At 41.0% G+C, this 20,257-nt stretch overlaps 1 protein-coding gene across 1 annotated transcript in view; it reads right to left on the minus strand.

The window, feature by feature from the left end:
• Positions 1-1,810: 1,810 nt before the first annotated feature.
• The window catches only part of myo10l3 (myosin X, like 3), a 141,148-nt gene continuing 122,701 nt past the window's right edge, over positions 1,811-20,257 (minus strand). Inside the window, exons 23-41 of the mRNA XM_034185803.1 lie at positions 19,383-19,778; positions 18,731-18,764; positions 17,842-18,618; positions 15,261-15,384; positions 12,824-13,067; positions 12,578-12,673; positions 12,288-12,381; positions 11,946-12,001; positions 11,714-11,856; positions 11,290-11,484; positions 9,345-9,502; positions 8,772-8,895; positions 7,605-7,902; positions 7,248-7,455; positions 6,971-7,107; positions 6,722-6,845; positions 4,629-5,084; positions 4,356-4,547; positions 1,811-3,001 (exon numbers count right to left, since the gene is read on the minus strand). Of these exons, the coding sequence (XP_034041694.1) occupies positions 2,897-3,001; positions 4,356-4,547; positions 4,629-5,084; positions 6,722-6,845; positions 6,971-7,107; positions 7,248-7,455; positions 7,605-7,902; positions 8,772-8,895; positions 9,345-9,502; positions 11,290-11,484; positions 11,714-11,856; positions 11,946-12,001; positions 12,288-12,381; positions 12,578-12,673; positions 12,824-13,067; positions 15,261-15,384; positions 17,842-18,618; positions 18,731-18,764; positions 19,383-19,778 (3,961 nt within the window). The 3' untranslated portion in view covers positions 1,811-2,896. The remainder of the gene's footprint in view (positions 3,002-4,355; positions 4,548-4,628; positions 5,085-6,721; positions 6,846-6,970; positions 7,108-7,247; positions 7,456-7,604; positions 7,903-8,771; positions 8,896-9,344; positions 9,503-11,289; positions 11,485-11,713; positions 11,857-11,945; positions 12,002-12,287; positions 12,382-12,577; positions 12,674-12,823; positions 13,068-15,260; positions 15,385-17,841; positions 18,619-18,730; positions 18,765-19,382; positions 19,779-20,257) is intronic.

Raw genomic sequence — 20,257 nt, forward strand, 5'->3', positions numbered from 1 at the left:
CTAGGGTATTTCCACTTATGTGCCTCAAATCCTGAATGTATTGCTGGAATCCTAATACATCCATAATTTCCATAAATGATTTGCAGTGGGGATCAGAAGGCTTATTTATATGAATTTTTAAGTCACCAATAATCAGAATGTTATCTGCACTAGTCGACAAGTTAGAGATAAACTCACCAAAATCATGTGAGAATTTAGAGTATGGGCCAGGGGGCCTATATACAGTGACAAAGTAATACGGCTGATTTTTTATATCGGTATATGACTCAGTATAGCATGGCACAAGACAGGAAAGCTCAACAAATGAAAAACTAAATAATTGGATGTGTAGGTATAGTATCGGCCAACTTCACCTGGAGTTATATCAAGTTGAATCGGCCCTGCCCCAAGCCATCTTGAGCTGAGTACAAGTGGGCTGCTTGTGTGTGTAGCAGCTTGTACTCTTTCTTCTCTTCTGCATTGTGTTATGCTGACTCCTTCCACTCACTCCTCTCCAGACCCAAACTCATGATCGGCGGAGTGGGAGGTGGACGCTCTAACCAGAAGGCCAAAAACACAGGTTCTGGCCCTGTGACCAGAGTCCTATTAGCTGTTGGGGAGTGAGGTTTACTGACTACCCTTGCACTGCGACTCCTGCTGGCCTCCATCACCTGTGCATGCTCCGGAGGACTTTTCACTAAATGTAGCCGAGCAAGAGCTGGTTGAGGAAATCAGCTGAGGTACGGCTCAGCCCGTTATGGCACCAAACTTGTCCAAGTGTAAAAGCAGCTTAAAGCTTAACGGATGGTTTCCAACTGTCTACCAGTCAACGTAGATGAGTATGCCAAGTGCTCCACCCCCTTCCACAGCCCACCCTACCCCAAGTTGTGCAGAGTCACTACTCATGGAATCTTCAGTACTAAAGTTGGCCAGGTAGAGGTGCTGAAGTTTATAACAGGAGGCAATCAATTAGCTAATTGAATGAAACAGAAAAAAAATGATGCATCTCATTTTAGTTTTGTTTGTATGAGAATGTTTGAGCATTGTAAAGCTGATGTTATGTTGACCAACTGAAAAAAATAATTAAAGCAGTACACTGCAATGAAAACTCAGGGGTGCCTATAAGGATGTATGTGCTTTCTGAAGACCGTTCTTGTTAAGGTTTTGTGGTAATGTGCTGTGCACAAAGAGTGAGATTATGCGTGTCAAGTCTCATGCAAGGTGCCAACAGGTAGGACAATGACAAATGAATAACACATTTGAAATGCAATAATTTATTTAAAGCATCATAAATTCAAATATAAAACATTTTCTGATTTCTTTCCCTTTTAAAACAAGCAGAGATTTCAGAAATACAGTCATCAGTCTCTGGTGTGGCCGCCGGCAGCTGACCAGAGAGTACAATTCGATACGGTGGGATAGCAATGTGGAAGACGGTGATGCAATGTGAGGTAAATACTGAGCTCAAAACCTGTATGGATCATGCTTTTACCATAAATTGTAGACTGGTTTGCAGGCACCAGTTTTTGTTGTTGATTTTTTTTCTGCTGACAAAAGCTCAGTAAAAGGATTAAAAAAAAGTCTTTATCTCAAATCATATAACATTTGTTTTTCTAAATGCAAAAAAAAAAAAAAAAAAAGGAAAAACACAACTATTACAAAAATAGCAATAATGCATTCCAGCAAAGTCTCCCAGTTGTCAAATGCTTATAAAAAAATAAAAATAAAAAATCAATAAATAAATAACTGACCCACACATGGCCTCTAACGTCACAGGGGGAATATATATATATATATATATATATATATATATATTTTTTTTTTTTTTTGGATGCATGCCGCAGCAACATTTTGCTTATATCTCAGGAGGCATCGCTTTTAGTTATTAAATTACTTTGAAGGCAGATACACAATTCAGACTGCAAAGAAATGAACTTGAAACACAATACTGACTCCTGGACAATGAACACACACACATTATTCCAAACAGTTCAAGGACTGGGTTTATTAATCTGCACCTTATAAGAAAATACTCTTCTGCAGTGGTTAATTAATTGCACATCCATCTCATGTAAAGATGCAGTGCGCTTTGATTTCCAGTGTTGCTGCAGCTTGCTGTTGTGAAGAAAAAAAAAGAAGCTGAATTTGGTTTTTAAGAATGTGCTTTTTGGCACATTCTGTACATCTGATCTGCAGGAGCTGCTACTCAACAACACTCTAAAGGCCACATTTACTCTGAAAGTGTTAATCCAAAATATAGCATCTTAAATAAAAAATAAAACTTAAATAAGGCAAAGTGAGGGAGATATTCCCCCCAATTGGACAATGGGTACATTATCCACTAACCTGAGGAAATCTCAATTCTGGAGAACATTCATTAAAATGGGGTTCAATACTATGTAAAAAAAAATCATGAGAACACATGCAGCATTCTATGTATTTGCCACTGCAGCACATTCTTTTTTTTTTTTTTTTTTTGTCATTTTTGGGATGTAGGCTTAAAAGCAATTTATTGCTTTGAGGAAAAAAACTCTAAATTTAGATGTGAAAATGTTTATTTAAGAGATAAGGTGGTCGTGGTGGTGAGATATGGAGGGTAAAAAAAGAAAACATACCTGAAGTACATTTCAAGTAAGCTGTGAGAAATGGCCAGTGTAAATAATCAGAGCAGGTAACATGTTTTTATGTTTGGACTCTGCTGGATGAAAGCAACACTCAGGAAAACTGTTTAGTGTGCGGATCCTAGAGTGTTCTTTGAGAAAGAACAGATGTCACCAACTTCTGCGTCGCTGTACAAAATCATTTTGTCTACACAGTCAAAAGCTCTGAGTCACAATTTTTGTCAATCTCAGTTTTAATTATATGAAGCCCCGCCCTCATTTTAGGCCAGGTGTCTTCATGTGTCCCATCCGGTCTATCACCTGATCCAGTTGGTTCCGTAACTGGACACGGATCTGACGCTGCACCGCTTCTTCACGATCATGTTTATGTAGGCTTTCATGATCTTCGTGATCTCGCCAACCTGGTAACGTAGAAATTAAACAGTTACCAAACGGCATCGAAACAAAACCGAACATACTAACAGAAACACAGGCTCCCAGTGTGGGCCGTGACTCCCCGGTGTGCTGTGAATGTACTGTAGGTGAAGCATAGGTCACTATCAATATATTTTAAAATGTCTTTGATTTTCAATTGTGTAACAAAGTTTAAATTGCCTAAAATATTTTATTATTTTAAAAATGTAATTATAATACATCTTAGTCTCATATGTCAATGAAAATTGTGGTTAAAAGTTTGGGTGGTCCCCAGACAATTTTCATATTTTAAAGTGGGCCCCAGCATTCTTAATTTTGGGAATGGCTGTATTAATTAATTGAATTTGTCTGCAGGATGTGAAGAATTGGCTGGCTCAGATTTTTTTAAAATTGAATGACGACAAAACCAAAGTTGTTGTGTTTGACCATCCTAATTCCCCATCATCCGCTGACTTGTGTTCTTGGCCCCTTGGCATCTTTCTCGCAGTCTGTGGTAAAAACCTTGGAGTTCTAATAGACAGCTCGTTTAAGTTGGACAAACAGATCAATTCTGTGGTTAAAACTAGCTTTTTCAACTGCGAGTCCTAAGTAAGGTGAAACCTTACCTCCACCACAAGGATTTTGAGTGTGTTGTCCACACATTTATCACGTCGCAACTTGATTATTGCAACTTGCTGTACTGTGGAGGAGACCAATCCTCCCTTAGCCGCTTACAGCTCGTGCAGAATTCTGCTGCTCACTTGCTGATGGGCACCAGGCGCAGTGAACACATCTGTCATCTCTGCACTGGCTTCCAGTCAGCTATCACATTGATCTTAAAATATTGCTCATCGTATTTAAATGCCTGAATGGTTTGGCTCCACCTTATCTATCTAAGCTGTTGCCCTCTTATGCTCCCTCAAGGATGATGAGGCCCACCAATCAGCTGCTTCTCAATGTGCCAAGAACACGTTTGAAAACCAGAGGAGACATGGCCTTCTCTGTAGCTGCTCCTAAGCTGTGGAACAGCCTTCCTTTCAATATTAGATCTGCGTCTTCTTTAAATGCTTTTAAGTCATCACTGAAAACCCATCTCTTTGCACAGGCCTTCAATATCTAAGTGGAGTTGCACTTTTGTATTAAATTTTTTATTGTATTTATTAGTGCTTGGTTTTTGTATTTTGTATTCTTGTATTTTTATACCCTTTTATTCTGTATCTGTGAAGCACTTTGGGCAGCTTTGGTTGTTGTAAATGTGCTATATAAATAAATTTGACTTTGAATTTAAATATTCCTATTGTTTAATTACTCTAGCTTTTCTGGCAAAAAACAAACAAATAAACACAAACTAAATCCATTTACCTGTGGTGTTTCAAAGAACATTTCCCTCTCGTCCACAGTGATCTTGTAGGTGCAGGCCTGGGGCACCCCAAAGAAAATGATGTGCTCATACGGGAAGGTCTCCAGAGGCTTTGGCTCTCCTCTCTTGTAGACGGACACATTCTCAGCGCTCACACTCAACCACAGGTCATGAGGGAAGCCTCCTTCTTTGCACTACAAAAACAGAACCAGGATCTCAACAACATGTAACAAGATTAAAAGATACCACCATAAAAGATTTACTGATGTTTTTACCTCAACATCAAATAGTGTGGATCCGTAACCATTCCATTCTTTGATGATTGTCATATATTTGAGCATGGCCTGGTGCTGGTCCAGACCTGCCAGGTGGGACCATTTCTCCAGGATGCTCGCTCTTGTGGCAGATGTCTCCTCTTTTATCCACATCTCCACCATTTGCTCTTCTTCCATTCTTTGTTTTTTCATTGAGCCTGTCTTTAACCCTCGGCGCAGGGTTCCATCCAAGAAGCTAGTCCTTCGCCGCTCCAGCGTCTGACCTGACCCTGAAGCTCCACCGACTTTGGTGAACTGTAGGACTCGACTGCGCAGGCGGCCCACAGGATAGACACTATCCAGGCTCCAGCTCACCCGTGTTTTGTCTCCATGTAGAAACTGCAGACGCAGAGCTGCTAGGTGCTGCAGGGTCTCCTCGCGGGCTGGAAAGTGGCCCCGGGTTAAACTCTCATGTGCCTAAACGAACATTATCAGCGTAAAAAGTAATTAACGCCTGCTGACATGTTGGCTAAATAGAGGAAACAAACTTTTCTGGGAATTACTGTATGTGAAGCATCCTGCTATTTCTCTCAGACACTGACCTCAACATGACCTGTCTGACAGCACAGTGTATTTTACCGAGTATAATATCATCTAAAGTGAGTACATACAGTCCCACTACAAATATTATAGTGTTTAACTCTTCTTATTTCGGCTGCTCCTGTTAGGGGTCACCACAGCAGATCAATTGTTCCCATCTCACCCTGTCCTCTGTATCTTCCTCTGTCACACCAACCACCTGCATGTCCTCCCTCAGCACATCCATAAACCTTCTCTTTGGCCTCCCTCTTCTCCTCCTGCCTAGTGGCTCCATCCTCAGCATCCTTCTCCCTATATACCCAGGGTCCCTCCTCTGCACATGTCTAAACCATCTCAGTCTGGCCTCTCTGACTATTAGAGTTTGTCACCTTGATTCAACACTATGATAGAGTTGATTTAACATTATTCAGACCATCCTGCATGTGCTCACTACAGAGTCTATTTTAGGAAGTTTTCACACCTGAAAGTCTGAAATAAGCGCTATACCAAGGCTCACGTTCTGATATGTTTTGTCTAGTTTGTTTGGTTTCACATTGCAATTTTATGTTTGGACTAAAGAACTTTCCACAACAAAATTCTTGCATCGTGTTATCATCATCTGTGCTGGCTGTATGTCCCTATACTTGACATTGGTTTATTTGGAGACATGTGTGTGTCTGACATTGACTTGTAGTTTAAGTTAAATGGATACATTTTTATGGGTCTTTTCAAATTCAATTTTATTTTTTATTTTTACCATATCACAATTAAAACTTCATCTTCCACTCGCTCTCTCATTTTTTTTTTTACTAGTTTTGTTTATTTTCTTCTTCTACTGCCTAAAGAATGACCAATTCCGTTTTTCTTCTTCTACTGTTTAATGGGTGATGCTAACCTGCCTCAACATCCTCTAATTGGTCCAAAAGTAAAAACTATTCAAAAATTGTGCAGATGTTTTCACGCATACAAACAAAACGAACCATGGTTCAGTTTGATCTGGACTGAGACTACCCCATTTGGTTAGACCAGATTTTGATCATTTGGTCTGGATCATGGTGCAAGGCAGCTTTCACACCTCATATTTTGGTTTGCCCGAACCTGATAAGTCAGACGGTCTGGACTCTGGACCAAACAGACTAGGTATGAAAGCACCCTTAATACAAACAATTTACTGTGAACCAAACCATGCATTATATCCAAATATGCTAATGCAGTGGCCATTTTGTGAATGCATTATGCTAACGCAAGTTACTAACTTGTAATCGCTTATGCTTATTTATTTAAACTGGCTTTTAATGCCTAGTGGTGCTGTGATTATGTTTTGTTTTTATGTGCCTCTTTAACTCTGTTTTATTTTTGTGAATTCTTGATCTTTGATTTTACTGTAAAGCACTTTGGACACGATTTGGCTGTTGGAAAGGGCGATAGAAGTAAATGTGATTGATTGATTGATTGATTGATATGCTGCGGTAACAATATCAGATATCCACATCCAGAAATTCACCAAAAATGACTCCTTTAAAAACAAAACACACCTGTTCAAACATGAAGGCAAACTCCACCCCTTCCTTCGGCATGCTCTCCACATCCAGGAAGCAGTAAAGTTTGAAATAGAGTTTCCATTGTCCTTCATCCTCTGCTTCATCACTGCCAGCCAGTCTGTTAAGAATTCATAAAACACTTAAGTCGCTTACACATCAAATTTCCGTTTATCCATTACTTCAGATGTCATGCACATTAAAAATGTAGCATCTAAGTAAATGACCAAAAATGACCAAATTTACCTTTCAAATTTGGCCAAAACATCAGCAACAAGAACTCTGCTTTCCACGGCTCTATCAATCAGGTCGTTATGTTCAAAGAGAGCAAACATGTTCCTGCTGTCCTCCATAGCCAAACCTCGAATTAGCTTCTCCACAACCTGGGCAAAACAAGGCAATACATTAAAAATTAAAATTTTACAAAATATCTCTGCAGCGGCTGTCATAATAACAGCAACATGCGACTCCTCTATTGTATTTAACATTTCAAACAGCCTTTGAAATATTTGCACATACGTACCTCCCCAGCAGTGGTGTGCGAGTTGACGGATATCTTGCAAGAGCCTCCTCCATGGCAGTAGACAGTAGTGGTCATTTCTTGTCTGGTAAGCAGTGCCATGATTTCTTCTTGGGAGGGAACAAACTCCCTGGTCTTAGTCTTCTTTAGAGATTCGTTGATGAAATGGGCAAACAGTTCAATCTCAGTACCAGGGAACAGCTCCTTAATCCTGAGGGGACACACACACACACACACACACACACACACACACACACACACACACACACACACACACACACACACAAAGACCAGAAGTGAAGTTAGAGTTTCTACCAGATTAACAGATCGATCACAGGATTCAACGAGAGCTTCGCTTACCTTTTCAGGTGAAATTTGAGGTAGCGTAGGATCCCTCGACTGGGCAGGAAGGTGCAGCTCATGCAGGTCAGGAGATGCCAGTGGGCACGATTGGCTGGACTGTTGGGGTGAGGGACGTGATTGGTTTGTTTGATCAGCTGACAGTAGACTTCATCTCTTAGTGGCCTCAGGTCCTGGCAGGTCTGCAGGATTCCCTGGATAATGGGCACAGGGTCAGACACTGCCTCCATTTCCTGCAATGAGTTGAAAATCTTCACAGCTTCATCCTGCAGGCTGGTGTAACCCTTTTCTTTTTGCACTGACAAACAGAAGGGAAGAGAGAAAAATTAGTCAGACAGGCAGTGCTCAGCATTGTTACTTTATCAAACTTGTTACTTTTAAGATTCCCCATGCAGTCAGGTTTTGTTAGTTGACTGTATTTTTTCTCGTGCTATGTGGTGAATGCTAAAACCTAGATTGTTAGCCCTCTCATGCTCTGCAACTTGAAGTGACACCATTGTCATACTGGTGACGCTACAGCCTGCATGAGCATCGATCTTCAGCCTGCAGAGGAGTGTGCCACACTACAGTAACTCAACTGAAGTGTTCAAAATTCCACACAGTAGGTTTATGAGCCAAATCCTGTAATACAGCTACAGTAGAACACAGCGGGTGGTGATCTTAAAAATTTTTTTGGTCACAACAGAGAAGTTTGATTTGGAATGAAAATACCCTTTCCCATTATACTTAGAATCATTCATTATCTGTATAACATTTCACAAAAGGAGAATCAACATTTTACTGCATATAATTTTACAAACAAGCTGTTCTCAGTGCTTTATTTTCTGGAGTACAAGTCATGTTTTTTATTTTTTAACTAGTTTGGAAGTTTCTGTAACTTATATCCAGGTGCGGCTTACTTACCGAAAAATCGTGCAGTGTTATTCATAATAATAATTACAGTAACTATTTATATAGGACTTTCATAGAAATCAAAGCACTAAACAAATAAACTCCAATAAAAGAATAAATGGCAATAATAAGATGTACACTACAACAATTCCAAATGAATGAGTTGGTAATACAGAAGAACATACCAATGTTAGCTGTGCAGTCCCTACTTGTATTTGATAATCAATGTGCCAACAGTAGTATGCTGTCATGGTGTTCGAGGGCCAGAACACTCACAGTGAACGCTGACATCGCCATAAGGCAGAGGTAGAAGAGGGGAGTGCAAAGGATGCTGGGTATATCTCAGGATGGGGTTCCTCCAGTATGTCTGCTCCACAGCCTCCACATTCAAACTGCTCTCCTGGACAAATGGAAAAGATAAACATCCTTACAGTTGTGTTCTTTTCAAGTACATCTACTGCAAGAAGCTATTTCATTCTGTAGGTTCTCAACAGTCAGATCAGAAAATAGAAATAGAGTACTGAGAGTAGTCATATCAAAAGTACATATTATAGATGCACTAAATCCAGCTGAATGTAAAGAAAAGAGGTTAAAGTATTTCTGAAGCAGGTGAAGATCACAGCACACAGTGAGTACCTCACATTACTACAATGTGTGCTCCTGGCAATGACTTGCACAGCTGAAGAGTCACAATTAAAAAAAGGACCCAGCAGTTATGGAATGTCAGATCATTTGCATGGTGAATTAGCATTTTAATCTGTTACATATTCTATGCATGCAAAATAAACTCTTACACAGTACACAGACTCACAATCAAAGCAGAAAAATGGTGATGTAAAGCTGTAATACCTTGATGTCCCTGATTAGTTGCTGCGTTGGAGTTTCTATGGGAACTTTGCCATCTATGGCTCCCTGTATGGCAGATGTCCACCTCATGGCTTCATTCAGCATTTTGGTGTAAAGTCGGTAGGAGTGTTTACGCCCGTGGATAATTATATTCCAGTAACCTAAGTGAAGTTAACATAAAATACACAAAACATGTCACTTGGAAGTACACTCAACAAAAATATAAACACAACACTTTTGGTTTTGCTCCCATTTTGTATGAGATGAACTCAAAGATCTAAAACTTTTTCCACATACACAATATCACCATTTCCCTCAAATATTGTTCACAAACCAGTCTAAATCTGTGATAGTGAGCACTTCTCCTTTGCTGAGATAATCCATCCCACCTCACAGGTGTGCCATATCAAGATGCTGATTAGACACCATGATTAGTGCACAGGTGTGCCTTAGACTGTCCACAATAAAAGGCAACTCTGAAAGGTGCAGTTTTATCACACAGCACAATGCCACAGATGTCGCAAGATTTGAGGGAGCGTGCAACTGGCATGCTGACAGCAGGAATGTCAACCAGAGCTGTTGCTCGTGTATTGAATGTTCATTTCTCTACCATAAGCCGTCTCCAAAGGCGTTTCAGAGAATTTGGCAGTACATCCAACCAGCCTCACAACCGCAGACCACGTGTAACCACACCAGCCCAGGACCTCCACATCCAGCATGTTCACCTCCAAGATCGTCTGAGACCAGCCACTCGGACAGCTGCTGAAACAATCGGTTTGCATAACCAAAGAATTTCTGCACAAACTGTCAGAAACCATCTCAGGGAAGCTCATCTGCATGCTCGTCGTCCTCATCGGGGTCTCGATCTGACTCCAGTTCGTTGTCGTAACCGACTTGAGTGGGCAAATGCTCACATTCGCTGGCATGTTGGAGAAGTGTTCTCTTCACGGATGAATCCCGGTTCACACTGTTCAGGGCAGATGGCAGACAGCGTGTGTGGCGCCGTGTGGGTGAGCGGTTTTCTGATGTCAATGTTGTGGATCGAGTGGCCCATGGTGGCGGTGGGGTTATGGTATGGGCAGGCATCTGTTATGGACGAAGAACACAGGTGCATTTTATTGATGGCATTTTGAATGCACAGAGATACCGTGACGAGATCCTGAGGCCCATCGTTGTGCCATACATCCAAGAACATCACCTCATGTTGCAGCAGGATAATGCACGGCCCCATGTTGCAAGAATCTGTACACAATTCTTGGAAGCTGAAAATGTCCCAGTTCTTGCATGGCTGGCATACTCACCGGACATGTCACCCATTGAGCATGTTTGGGATGCTCTGGACCGGCGTATACGACAGCGTGTACCAGTTCCTGCCAATATCCAGCAACTTCGCACAGCCATTGAAGAGGAGTGGACCAACATTCCACAGGCCACAATTGACAACCTGATCAACTCTATGCGAAGTAGATGTGTTGCACTGCATGAGGCAAATGGTGGTCACACCAGATACTGACTGGTATCCCCCCCAGTAAAACAAAACTGCACCTTTCAGAGTGGCCTTTTATTGTGGACAGTCTAAGGCACACCTGTGCACTAATCATGGTGTCTAATCAGCATCTTGATATGGCACACCTGTGAGGTGGGATGGATTATCTCAGCAAAGGAGAAGTGCTCACTATCACAGATTTAGACTGGTTTGTGAACAATATTTGAGGGAAATGGTGATATTGTGTATGTGGAAAAAGTTTTAGATCTTTGAGTTCATCTCATACAAAATGGGAGCAAAACCAAAAGTGTTGCGTTTATATTTTTGTTGAGTGTACTTAGACTTTCACAGGGTTTTGTTTCCCTAAAACATTAACCTGTAGATTGTCGTAGTTCATCTTAGAGTTAATCTTAGAGTTCTTTGGAAGAAGGCTATAAAATAAACCCACATTTCACTACTAACCTGTGTCCTTGAAGACCTTCTCATCTGGCTGCACCACAGAACAAAGGCTGTTGAGGACCAGTGTTCCCAGTTTAGTGGCGCTGCGCTCAGATGACTTGTAGTAGTCGAGGGAGTTACTGTTAAGAACAAACCAGCGCTTTTTCAGTTTTAACGAGGTGCTTTTAGCTCCAGATTTCATCTCTTTATGCAGCCAGCCTGCAAAAGGAACAAATTATTTAGTGAAACAATGTAATCTCTTCTCAAAACTCAAGATGTTCAATAGCTATTGTACTACAAGAATAAAAAGTTAGCGGAAGCACATTTAGTGGCAGTTAACTGGTTCAGTAATGGTTTTTAAAGTGAGCTGAAAAGCTAAACGGTGCTCACCACTGCTTATTTATAATTCTAAACATGAATCACTTTTACAACACATACAATGACGGACCTCGGACTAAGAACTCCTGTCCATCAAGTCTGGAGTCTCCTTTGGATTTCTGCAGCAGACCGATCCAGTGGTGCATCTCCTCAGGTGTGTCTGTGTTGCAGTGGATCACCCGGTTTGCTGTGATGATCACAAATGAGTTTGGTCTGGCGAAAAGACAGGCATAAATTATTAATAGAATATCCAGACTGTCAGAACATTATACCTCTGATGGTCGTCAAATGTGATTCCTCACCTGTCGGGGTTGTCCGAAGCACAAACAGAATCAATTAAGCCCACGTCTAATGTACCCTGAACAAAGACGATGGGGTAAATAAACTTTATCAGCTATTGAGACATTTTAATTTACTATACTTTCCTGACACATTTTCTTGTATGAACAGTTAACTACACTGTGATCTCTGTAATGTCCATGCTAATGGTCAGTGAGGTTCTACTGGCAGTTATACCTCAAAACTCTGCCCAAATTCACATCTAAATATTATACTTCAGCCGATTCCGCTACATGCTTCATCATAATTGCTGAAAAACTGCTGAGGCTGGGGTCCAGGCAGTAGAGATGTAAAACAGAACTAACCACTGCATTTTTTGGGTTGGCTTGTTCATGGTGCATCTCCATGAGCTGCTCCGGGCTGGCGCTGTGGACCCGACTCAGCACATTGAACCAACCACTGGATGGGGTCAAAATGAGTCCACATAGAAAAACAGGAACCAGTGAATATGTAATTGAAAATTACACTATGAATTTCTAATGGCAACCACAAGAGGGAACTTTACTTCCACATTCTGCACATTGAATGTGAGATAATGGCAAATGTCAGCAAGCAAAACGGCTCCAAAAGCAGCAAAGTTATTTATACAACAAACCTGGCATCTTCAGGGGTCTCCGCATAGATGTGGTAGGTTCTCTCCTCAGTCACAATGTTCAGTGCATTTTCTTTCTCATGGTTGTCCACTATATTGCTACAGAAAGATTCACAGTTACCAACAATTCAGAAGAAATTAATCTGATCTTAAACTGGAAACAAAGAAATAAAACCTATCAAGAAGAGAAAAATCTAGTACGTGAATCAGATAGTGTAAAACTGGAGAGGATGGAAGGGAGGGACCTACTTCACTGTGCGGATATCGATTGTTCCTTTCAGCTTCTCCTCGCTGTCATTCTCAAAGTACATGAGTTTTGACTCCTGCAAAACAAACCAGCGCATCTTCCAGTTGCGCCGAGATAAGGTGGACATTCCTCCTCCTTTCTTGTAGAGCCAACCAGACTTGAGGGAGTCCTGCTTTGCCCGGAACCACATAAAGGTCTCGTCCTTCAGGACACACCACCGCCGACGCCACGGGATCATCAGACCACCTGAAAGTGGGAACAGTGCACAGAGGAGAGCACTGTAAAGTGTATGCTTCTACAAGGAGTCTCCACACGACAGGAGGTAGAAGACCTTATCACACTTTCACCAGCACTGGCCCATACATCTGGACAGAGACGTGACCACCAACCCGCTGTTCACAACTGACAGATCTTTATTGTGTACAAAGCTTCTCAGCTGTCTGTAGGACTGAGATCGAGTTGCCGCCCTGGACTGACCCTGATGCCCTACTACCTTTTATGCTACCCAACCAGTTACTGGAATGGATGTGTGGAGGGACGTCTTAAGGATTATAGAGAAGCCAATGTGGAGTGAACTTCTGGATATCTCCTATCGGAGATCCTTTGTCGGTAAACAGACTCTGCTGCACCCTCTTGCTGTGTATTCATTTACGTTATCCTGCCATTGTGCACAATGAACTACATTTGATTGTTTGAGTTACAATTTTCCTTTTGATAAGTTACTGCATGTTCTGTCAGTCTTGTTTTGGTGCAGGTATTCCGTCAGCTGGAGAAGATTCCTCTTTAAATCCTCCTTGGTGGAAAAAAACTTAATCTTTCTTCTTTACACATGGTAGCACATGCAAATACTGTATGTGAACAATGGTGATAGTGTATTTTACAAGCTAACGCGTGTTTAAATGCAAATATAAAAAACAATATTTATTTATTTATTTATGTATGTATTACAGCACAAGATAAATACTGTCATCCATTGGCCATTTCATTATGTTTTAGGCCGCACACAGAAAGGAAAGTGAAAAAGTAAAGGAATTTTCAGCTTGTAAGGTACATTTTTGCCTTGAAAGCGAGGAGAATGTAGAAACTTCCCATTTATGATGACAGGCAACCAGGTGATATGTTGAATCAATACTTCAGCTCTACTTGGTAGAGCTCTTGGTAGAGCTGTGCTTTTATTTTGACATGAAAAGTGATCTTGGCTGCAAAAAAGGTTGGTGACCATTGTTAGATAAATAAGATAAAAGAAGCCAAACTGTGAAACTACATCTATACATCTAATTACATCCATCTGGTTCTGGTTCATGGCGGCACCAGACCAGGCAGCTCATCCCCACTTCCCTGTCCTTCGCCAAGTCCTGTAACTATTACAGGACATACAGGAGTTACAAATCATCACTTTTTACTGAGTGAGTGTGCAAGAAGCAGACTAGTGAGTGAAGCCACCAAGATACTCATGACAAATCTCAGGAGTTACAGTCCTCTGTGGTTGGAGAATGTTTGTGCAACTTCCTGTCAGTTGCACCACCAGTCACAGGTTTGTGGTGAAGCTATGGAACAGATAAGAAAACAGATCAAATCTAGGCTCAAGTATTCCACGTGCCTTCTTGCAAACTGTAGCTGAAAATGTGACATCTTCTCTTAAAACAAATTCTTCTCTGCTTCCCTCCACAATAAAGCCGTGTAACTGGTGTTGCAACACTCAAAAATTGCACTATGCACAGTTTATACATTTGCAGCCACAGAAAGCTATAACTCTGTCAGAGCAGTCATGGGCTTGGGAGCTTCCCTCATTAGTCTCCTTCTTGCATGGTCACAGTTTTTGAGAACTGCCTGCTCCAGAAAGAGGTACCGTATAGTATCACACGCTCTGTATTTCTTAATGATTAATGTAAATGAAGTCCAAGAAATCTTCAGTGACTTGGAAATGTTCATGTATCCATCCCCTGATCTGACTTAAAAAAATAAATACATAAATTAAAAATAAATAAATAAAACTGTGTAAACATGATGATTTGTTTGAACATAAATGCTTTTATATATATAATATTATATTTAATTTACTTGATTATTTACAGGCTCTGAAATTAGAAAGACTGTTTATAAAAATGGCTGCACTACAAAACATACCTGATTGATTTATAGCAACTCTAATGTAGTGGTGTACAGAAAAAAAGTTAGAAAAACTGTAACTGTCCAAATACTGATGACATGGCTGCATTGTGGCAGTATAACAAAGCCACAAAACCAACAAGACTGAAACATTAGAATTCAGAAAGCAACCTTAAGGAAGAAACAATGTACATGTGACTTTGATTTGAGAATTTGTACATGGAACAAGATAACAACTTCGGATGATTTGCTACAAGCACACATGCTGTGTGCAGCCATACTTAAACCACGTGCATGCCTGGCAGGCAGTGAATTGGTAAAGCCACTAACTCTTCATGTAGAGGTAGCCGTGGAAGTATGGAGGCCCGCTGCCATTCAGGAGATTCACTCTTCCATTGGAAACTTCCTCATCTGTGTCCACGTAGCCATTGTTGTCTTCATCACTCTCAATGAACTGCAACACAAACACCATCATTTACTATGAGAAAAAAAGCAATCGTGTTACTTAGCAGTCATGTTGATAGAAATACAATAAACTGCAAAAACAGTAATTTTTACCAAGTTGTGTCTAATTTCTACTCAAAATATTTAATCTACAGTTAATGTAAGACAAAATCACTTAGGTTATCGTGTACAATTTCAGTTAGTTATAAGTTGTTTTTAGATAATACATCTTAAAAATCGTATTAATTGTAAGTGTTGGATACATCGTCTTTTGAGTTGCATCTGAGATTAAACAATTTTTTTTTACTCACATGATTTTTAAACTTCTGTGTTATTCGTAAAACCAATATTTTACTCAGATTAAGTGTTACAACTCCAAATGAGTTATTTCAGATTATTTCAAGATATTATTTAAAAGTGAATTTTCACTTGTTCTGTAAACAGATTATTTTAAACTTGTGACACGTTAAAAACACTGTTTTCATGTGAAACCGATTAAGAATTATTTCAATTAGCTGAAAAACTCATTTGGTGTGATCTACAAATATAAGCAAGAGGTTGATTTTTGTTGGCAGTTTTCCACAGCAGCCTATACTCAAGGTTCTTGAAATGGAGCAATATCTCCACCTGGTGGACATTTACCATGAATGCAGGTACAACAGAGTTTCACCAAGAGCTCTATAATTTATTAATCAGGAAGTGCTATATCTTTTACAAATAACAAAGCAGCTTTTAAAAAAGTATGCTGAGCCAGAAAAAGCTTGTTTCTTCTCAGATATGACTCAAAACAAGATGTGTCCAAAAGTCACTGTGAGATCTGAAGATGGTTGCTCTACAAACAAGTCCTTATATTCAACTGACATTTTACAAGTACTTATGTGATTTTGTTTGGTATTAAGTGTAATTAGATAGTTTGACTAGAAATTAGGCAAATATACTTGACAAGATTACTGAATGCATGCTGAGTTTACCAACATGCTCGTGTGTGCACAACAGACTCAAAAACAACTAAATGAGCCATCTGTGCGGTTACAATATATTAAGGAACAGATTTTTTTTCCTATTTAATTAAAAAGTGCCCCGCAATAAACCAGTGTCCTGTCCAGGGTACAGACCCCTTTCAGTCACGTGACCCGGCCACTTCCCAGCCACTCCCCATCCCCATGCTGCCAGTCATGCACAGGGTGTCCAGGGTTATTTACACAAGAAACAACGTACATACTGCAAAGTGTGAGACAAGCTTAGCGATAAACTCATTATGTCTGAACTTGACAGTGGAGTAAGCAAACATACGAGCCATCTTTCTGGTGTGGAATTACAGCAGTACAAGGATAAATTTGATGTTTTTGGCACTTGTGCACAGCATCAGGCGTGTTGTTCTTTGTTGACTGGATCTGGAGCAACATCACTGCACGTGTAAGTATGCTCAGGACTTAAGTTCATTGAAGATTGCAAACTTATATATTTTATATATTAACTTTACTGAATTTTGCGTACGCTGCTGCGGAATTGTGGAAGAAAACTCAGCCGACGCTCACTTTTTTTGTCATCATTAATGAAATGAGTAATGTCTTTGTGGTGCAGTTTTTTTATTTCACTATTTCTAACCTTACCCATGGTATAATGGTGGAAAGAAATGGCGAAAAACAAAGGAAAGATGAGTTGAGATGGCTTGTTTACACCGCCAAATGTATTGTGATCGGTTGAACATGACCTTTAGCTGCGCGTGGCACCGTCCTGCACGTGACCTGTGACGTTACGTGCAAAGCCTCAAACACTCCAGGCTCCAGCCCCACCCCCCGACACTTAATTTGAGTAAGCGGATACATAAAATGAAAGAATGAATAACTGAAGAGTCAGTTTTTACTTTCTAACTTCAGCACCTAACTGTTTTCTCATTGCATTTGATGCAAAGCTACTGTATATGCACATAGAGACATGCTACATCAGCTCACAGGCTCTCTGTTTGCCTTTGCAATTTTACTGAAGTGGCAGTGTTTTGTCTACGTGCTGTGTTAATGGGAACAGATTCACAAGAGTATTTGCAGAGTCACAAAAAAAAAAGAAACATAAAAATCACTGCTATGTTATTTGACCGTGATTTAAACAGATACTGCATTTTTGCGTGCAAAGAGAGAACTCAGATCCAAACAGCATAGGGAATATTGGTATTAAGATTACAAATGTTTTGATATGGAAAGACTATGAGAGCAATCCAGAGGAAATTAAAGGTTTCTGAACAGATATAAAAAAGGACACTTCTCATTATGGGATGAATTGTGAGGGTAGAATATAAACATAAGATCCAATTACTCCTATGGGATCGCTTGATTTGGCTGAATTAGCAAGATACTATCTCACTGATTGTCCTCTGATTGTCCTCCAAATAATTCCTTGTTTGATCAGATCTACAGCTGAGCTCATTGCATTTGACAGAAACGGCTCCTAGTCTGTTAGGAGGCCTCACCGAGTCTGAGCTGCCCCTGAAGGAGTCCAGGCTGTTTTGGGTACAGGAGGATTTTCGTAACACTTCCTCATCTGTGGCATGGCCATCATTGGTGCTAGCACCTGAGCTTCCATGAGCCTCCTCAAACTCCTCCTGATCGTAGTCTGACTCCGTGTCTGGCATGATGGCGTGAGACAGCCCCTCATTCACATTTTCAGTGTCTGAACCCCTGCTGGCCCTCCGGCATGGTTGTTTTTCTCCATTAGTGACCACAGGAGGACCAGGGCTTTGGGAGGTTTTGAGAATGGGGACATGGTTCAGACCATTCATAACAACTGGGGAGTCATTTGGTGATGCAAAGGCAGGTGGAGGAGGGGGAATACTTTGGAATACTTCTTTGTCCAGAGGATCCACAGGAGGAGCAGGGACGTCAGGCAAAGGAATACACTCATCCTCAGCATGAAACCCCTCATCCACCTCCTCTTCAGCCAGAGGAGCAGTGGAATCGGTAGGATCATGAAGGTTCTCTTCACTTGAGAGTGATGGCTCTAAGCCACCAAAGTCCAGGAGCTCCAAAAACTCAGTAGCTACACGAGACGCCTCCTTCTCCAGTCTGTAGATCTCGGCGTCCCTCATCTGACGTAGCTCCTCATGGGAGATGTCTCCGAGAAGGGACACGCCATCCTCCTGCTGCTTCTGGAGACGCTCGATCTCTCTCTCCAGCCGTAAGATCTCCTCCATCTGACGGGACTCTTCCTCTGTGCAGTAATTGTAAGACATCGACTGGGTAAGCTCCTTCTGTAGACGACGACAGCAGACACAGGAAGCAAAATTAAGAACAGTTCTCCACCCCATTCCCAGCTCACTGTTTTGTCATTTCATATAAATGTAATTTAGAGTCATTAATTACCTTCTGACAAGCACCATTCATCTTCAGTGAAGTCCTAAATACAAAACAAAAGCATATTAATAAGCGTCAGAGCATTTAAATAAACAAATTATAGCTTTTCTCTGATACTGAACTGAAACTAGAGCCTGTGTAAAATGGATTTTTTGGGGGCTGATACCAATATTGATATTAGTGAATAATATATTTACAATACCAATATATAATGTACATAATACTGCCACCACGTTACCTTCACTCAAATTGTCAGTCATCGTGTGGAATCGTTCAACATTTGCATAAAATAGATTCCTCGTCTATTTTGGCCCCATCTATCTGGTGGCATAGCCCACTCTGATTCAAAATGAACGGCAGCTGGTCGCTTTGCCTCTGTCTCTTGTAGCTAATGTAACCAAGGAGTGATGGGAGTCCCAGCCACGCTTGACAGCATTGTAAACAATGCCGATGGAACACCCTCTGCTGGATAAACTATGTAATGACATGATTTCCAACAGCCAAAGTGTTTTCTACATTGTTTATTTGGTAAAATAAAAGTTTTCGTATTTGTAAAAATATTGGCGACGCTGACATGATCGCATAAGACTCATATCGGTCAATATTACTGGTGAACTGATATACTGGTTGGGCTCCACCTGAAACATACACATGTTTATACCTTGTCTTATCTCCTTTAGCTGCCATTTCCTGCGCCGCATCCCTCCTCCTGCTGAGCTCCTCACTCATCAGCCTTTGTTTCTCCTCCTCTTCCTCCATCTTCTTCTTCTTCTCCACCTCCTCCTGCAGTCTCCTCTCCTCCTCCAGCCGCCTCCTCTCCTCTTCTATTTGCCTCCTCTCCTCTTCTTCCTCTCTCCTCCTCTTCTCCTCCTCCTCTTCACGCTTCTGTTTTTCCTCTTGGAGCTGGCGGTAGAGAGATCGGGCCAACCGGCCTCTGTGGTGCTTCTGCAGAATGATGGTAGCCGAGCGCAGGCGTAAGAAGATGCTTCTCCAGAAGTGAGCGCGGTAGTTCTTCTGGATGGTGATGATGCTGGACAAAACCTTCTTATACTGTTTTCTGAGGAGAGAAGAGAAACAATTTCAGTCACTGTTTATTGGAAAATTATGTGTGCTTTTTTTTTGCGTCACTGCACCTACTTTGTGATGCTACATGCTGCTTGCTGACGTTCCCTAAATAACCACAATGTGTTTTGCCGCACAGTGTTTTCAGACTGTTGGACTGGTGCTGCTTCACTGCAGCCCTGTGGGCTGGAGTGTTCATTCCTGTGACTAAGACCCGTTACACACATTTTGCACATGTCAAGCACACACACACACACACACACGCACACACACACACACGCACACACACACAAGTACCACATGCAATGCTCTGATTTTCTGACACTTAGTTGCCATCATTCTGTTCATCTGAGCACAAATTGAGAGCAGAGATAATGCTACTTATGTAAGTTCCACAGGCTCAGTTTACAGTAGAAGTATCTTTGAGGGGAAATGAATCTACATCCTTATGCTGTCATTAGGCCCATTATACTC

The sequence above is a fragment of the Thalassophryne amazonica genome, chromosome 14 (genome assembly GCF_902500255.1).
Source record: "Thalassophryne amazonica chromosome 14, fThaAma1.1, whole genome shotgun sequence".
NCBI classification, from domain to species: domain Eukaryota; kingdom Metazoa; phylum Chordata; class Actinopteri; order Batrachoidiformes; family Batrachoididae; genus Thalassophryne; species Thalassophryne amazonica.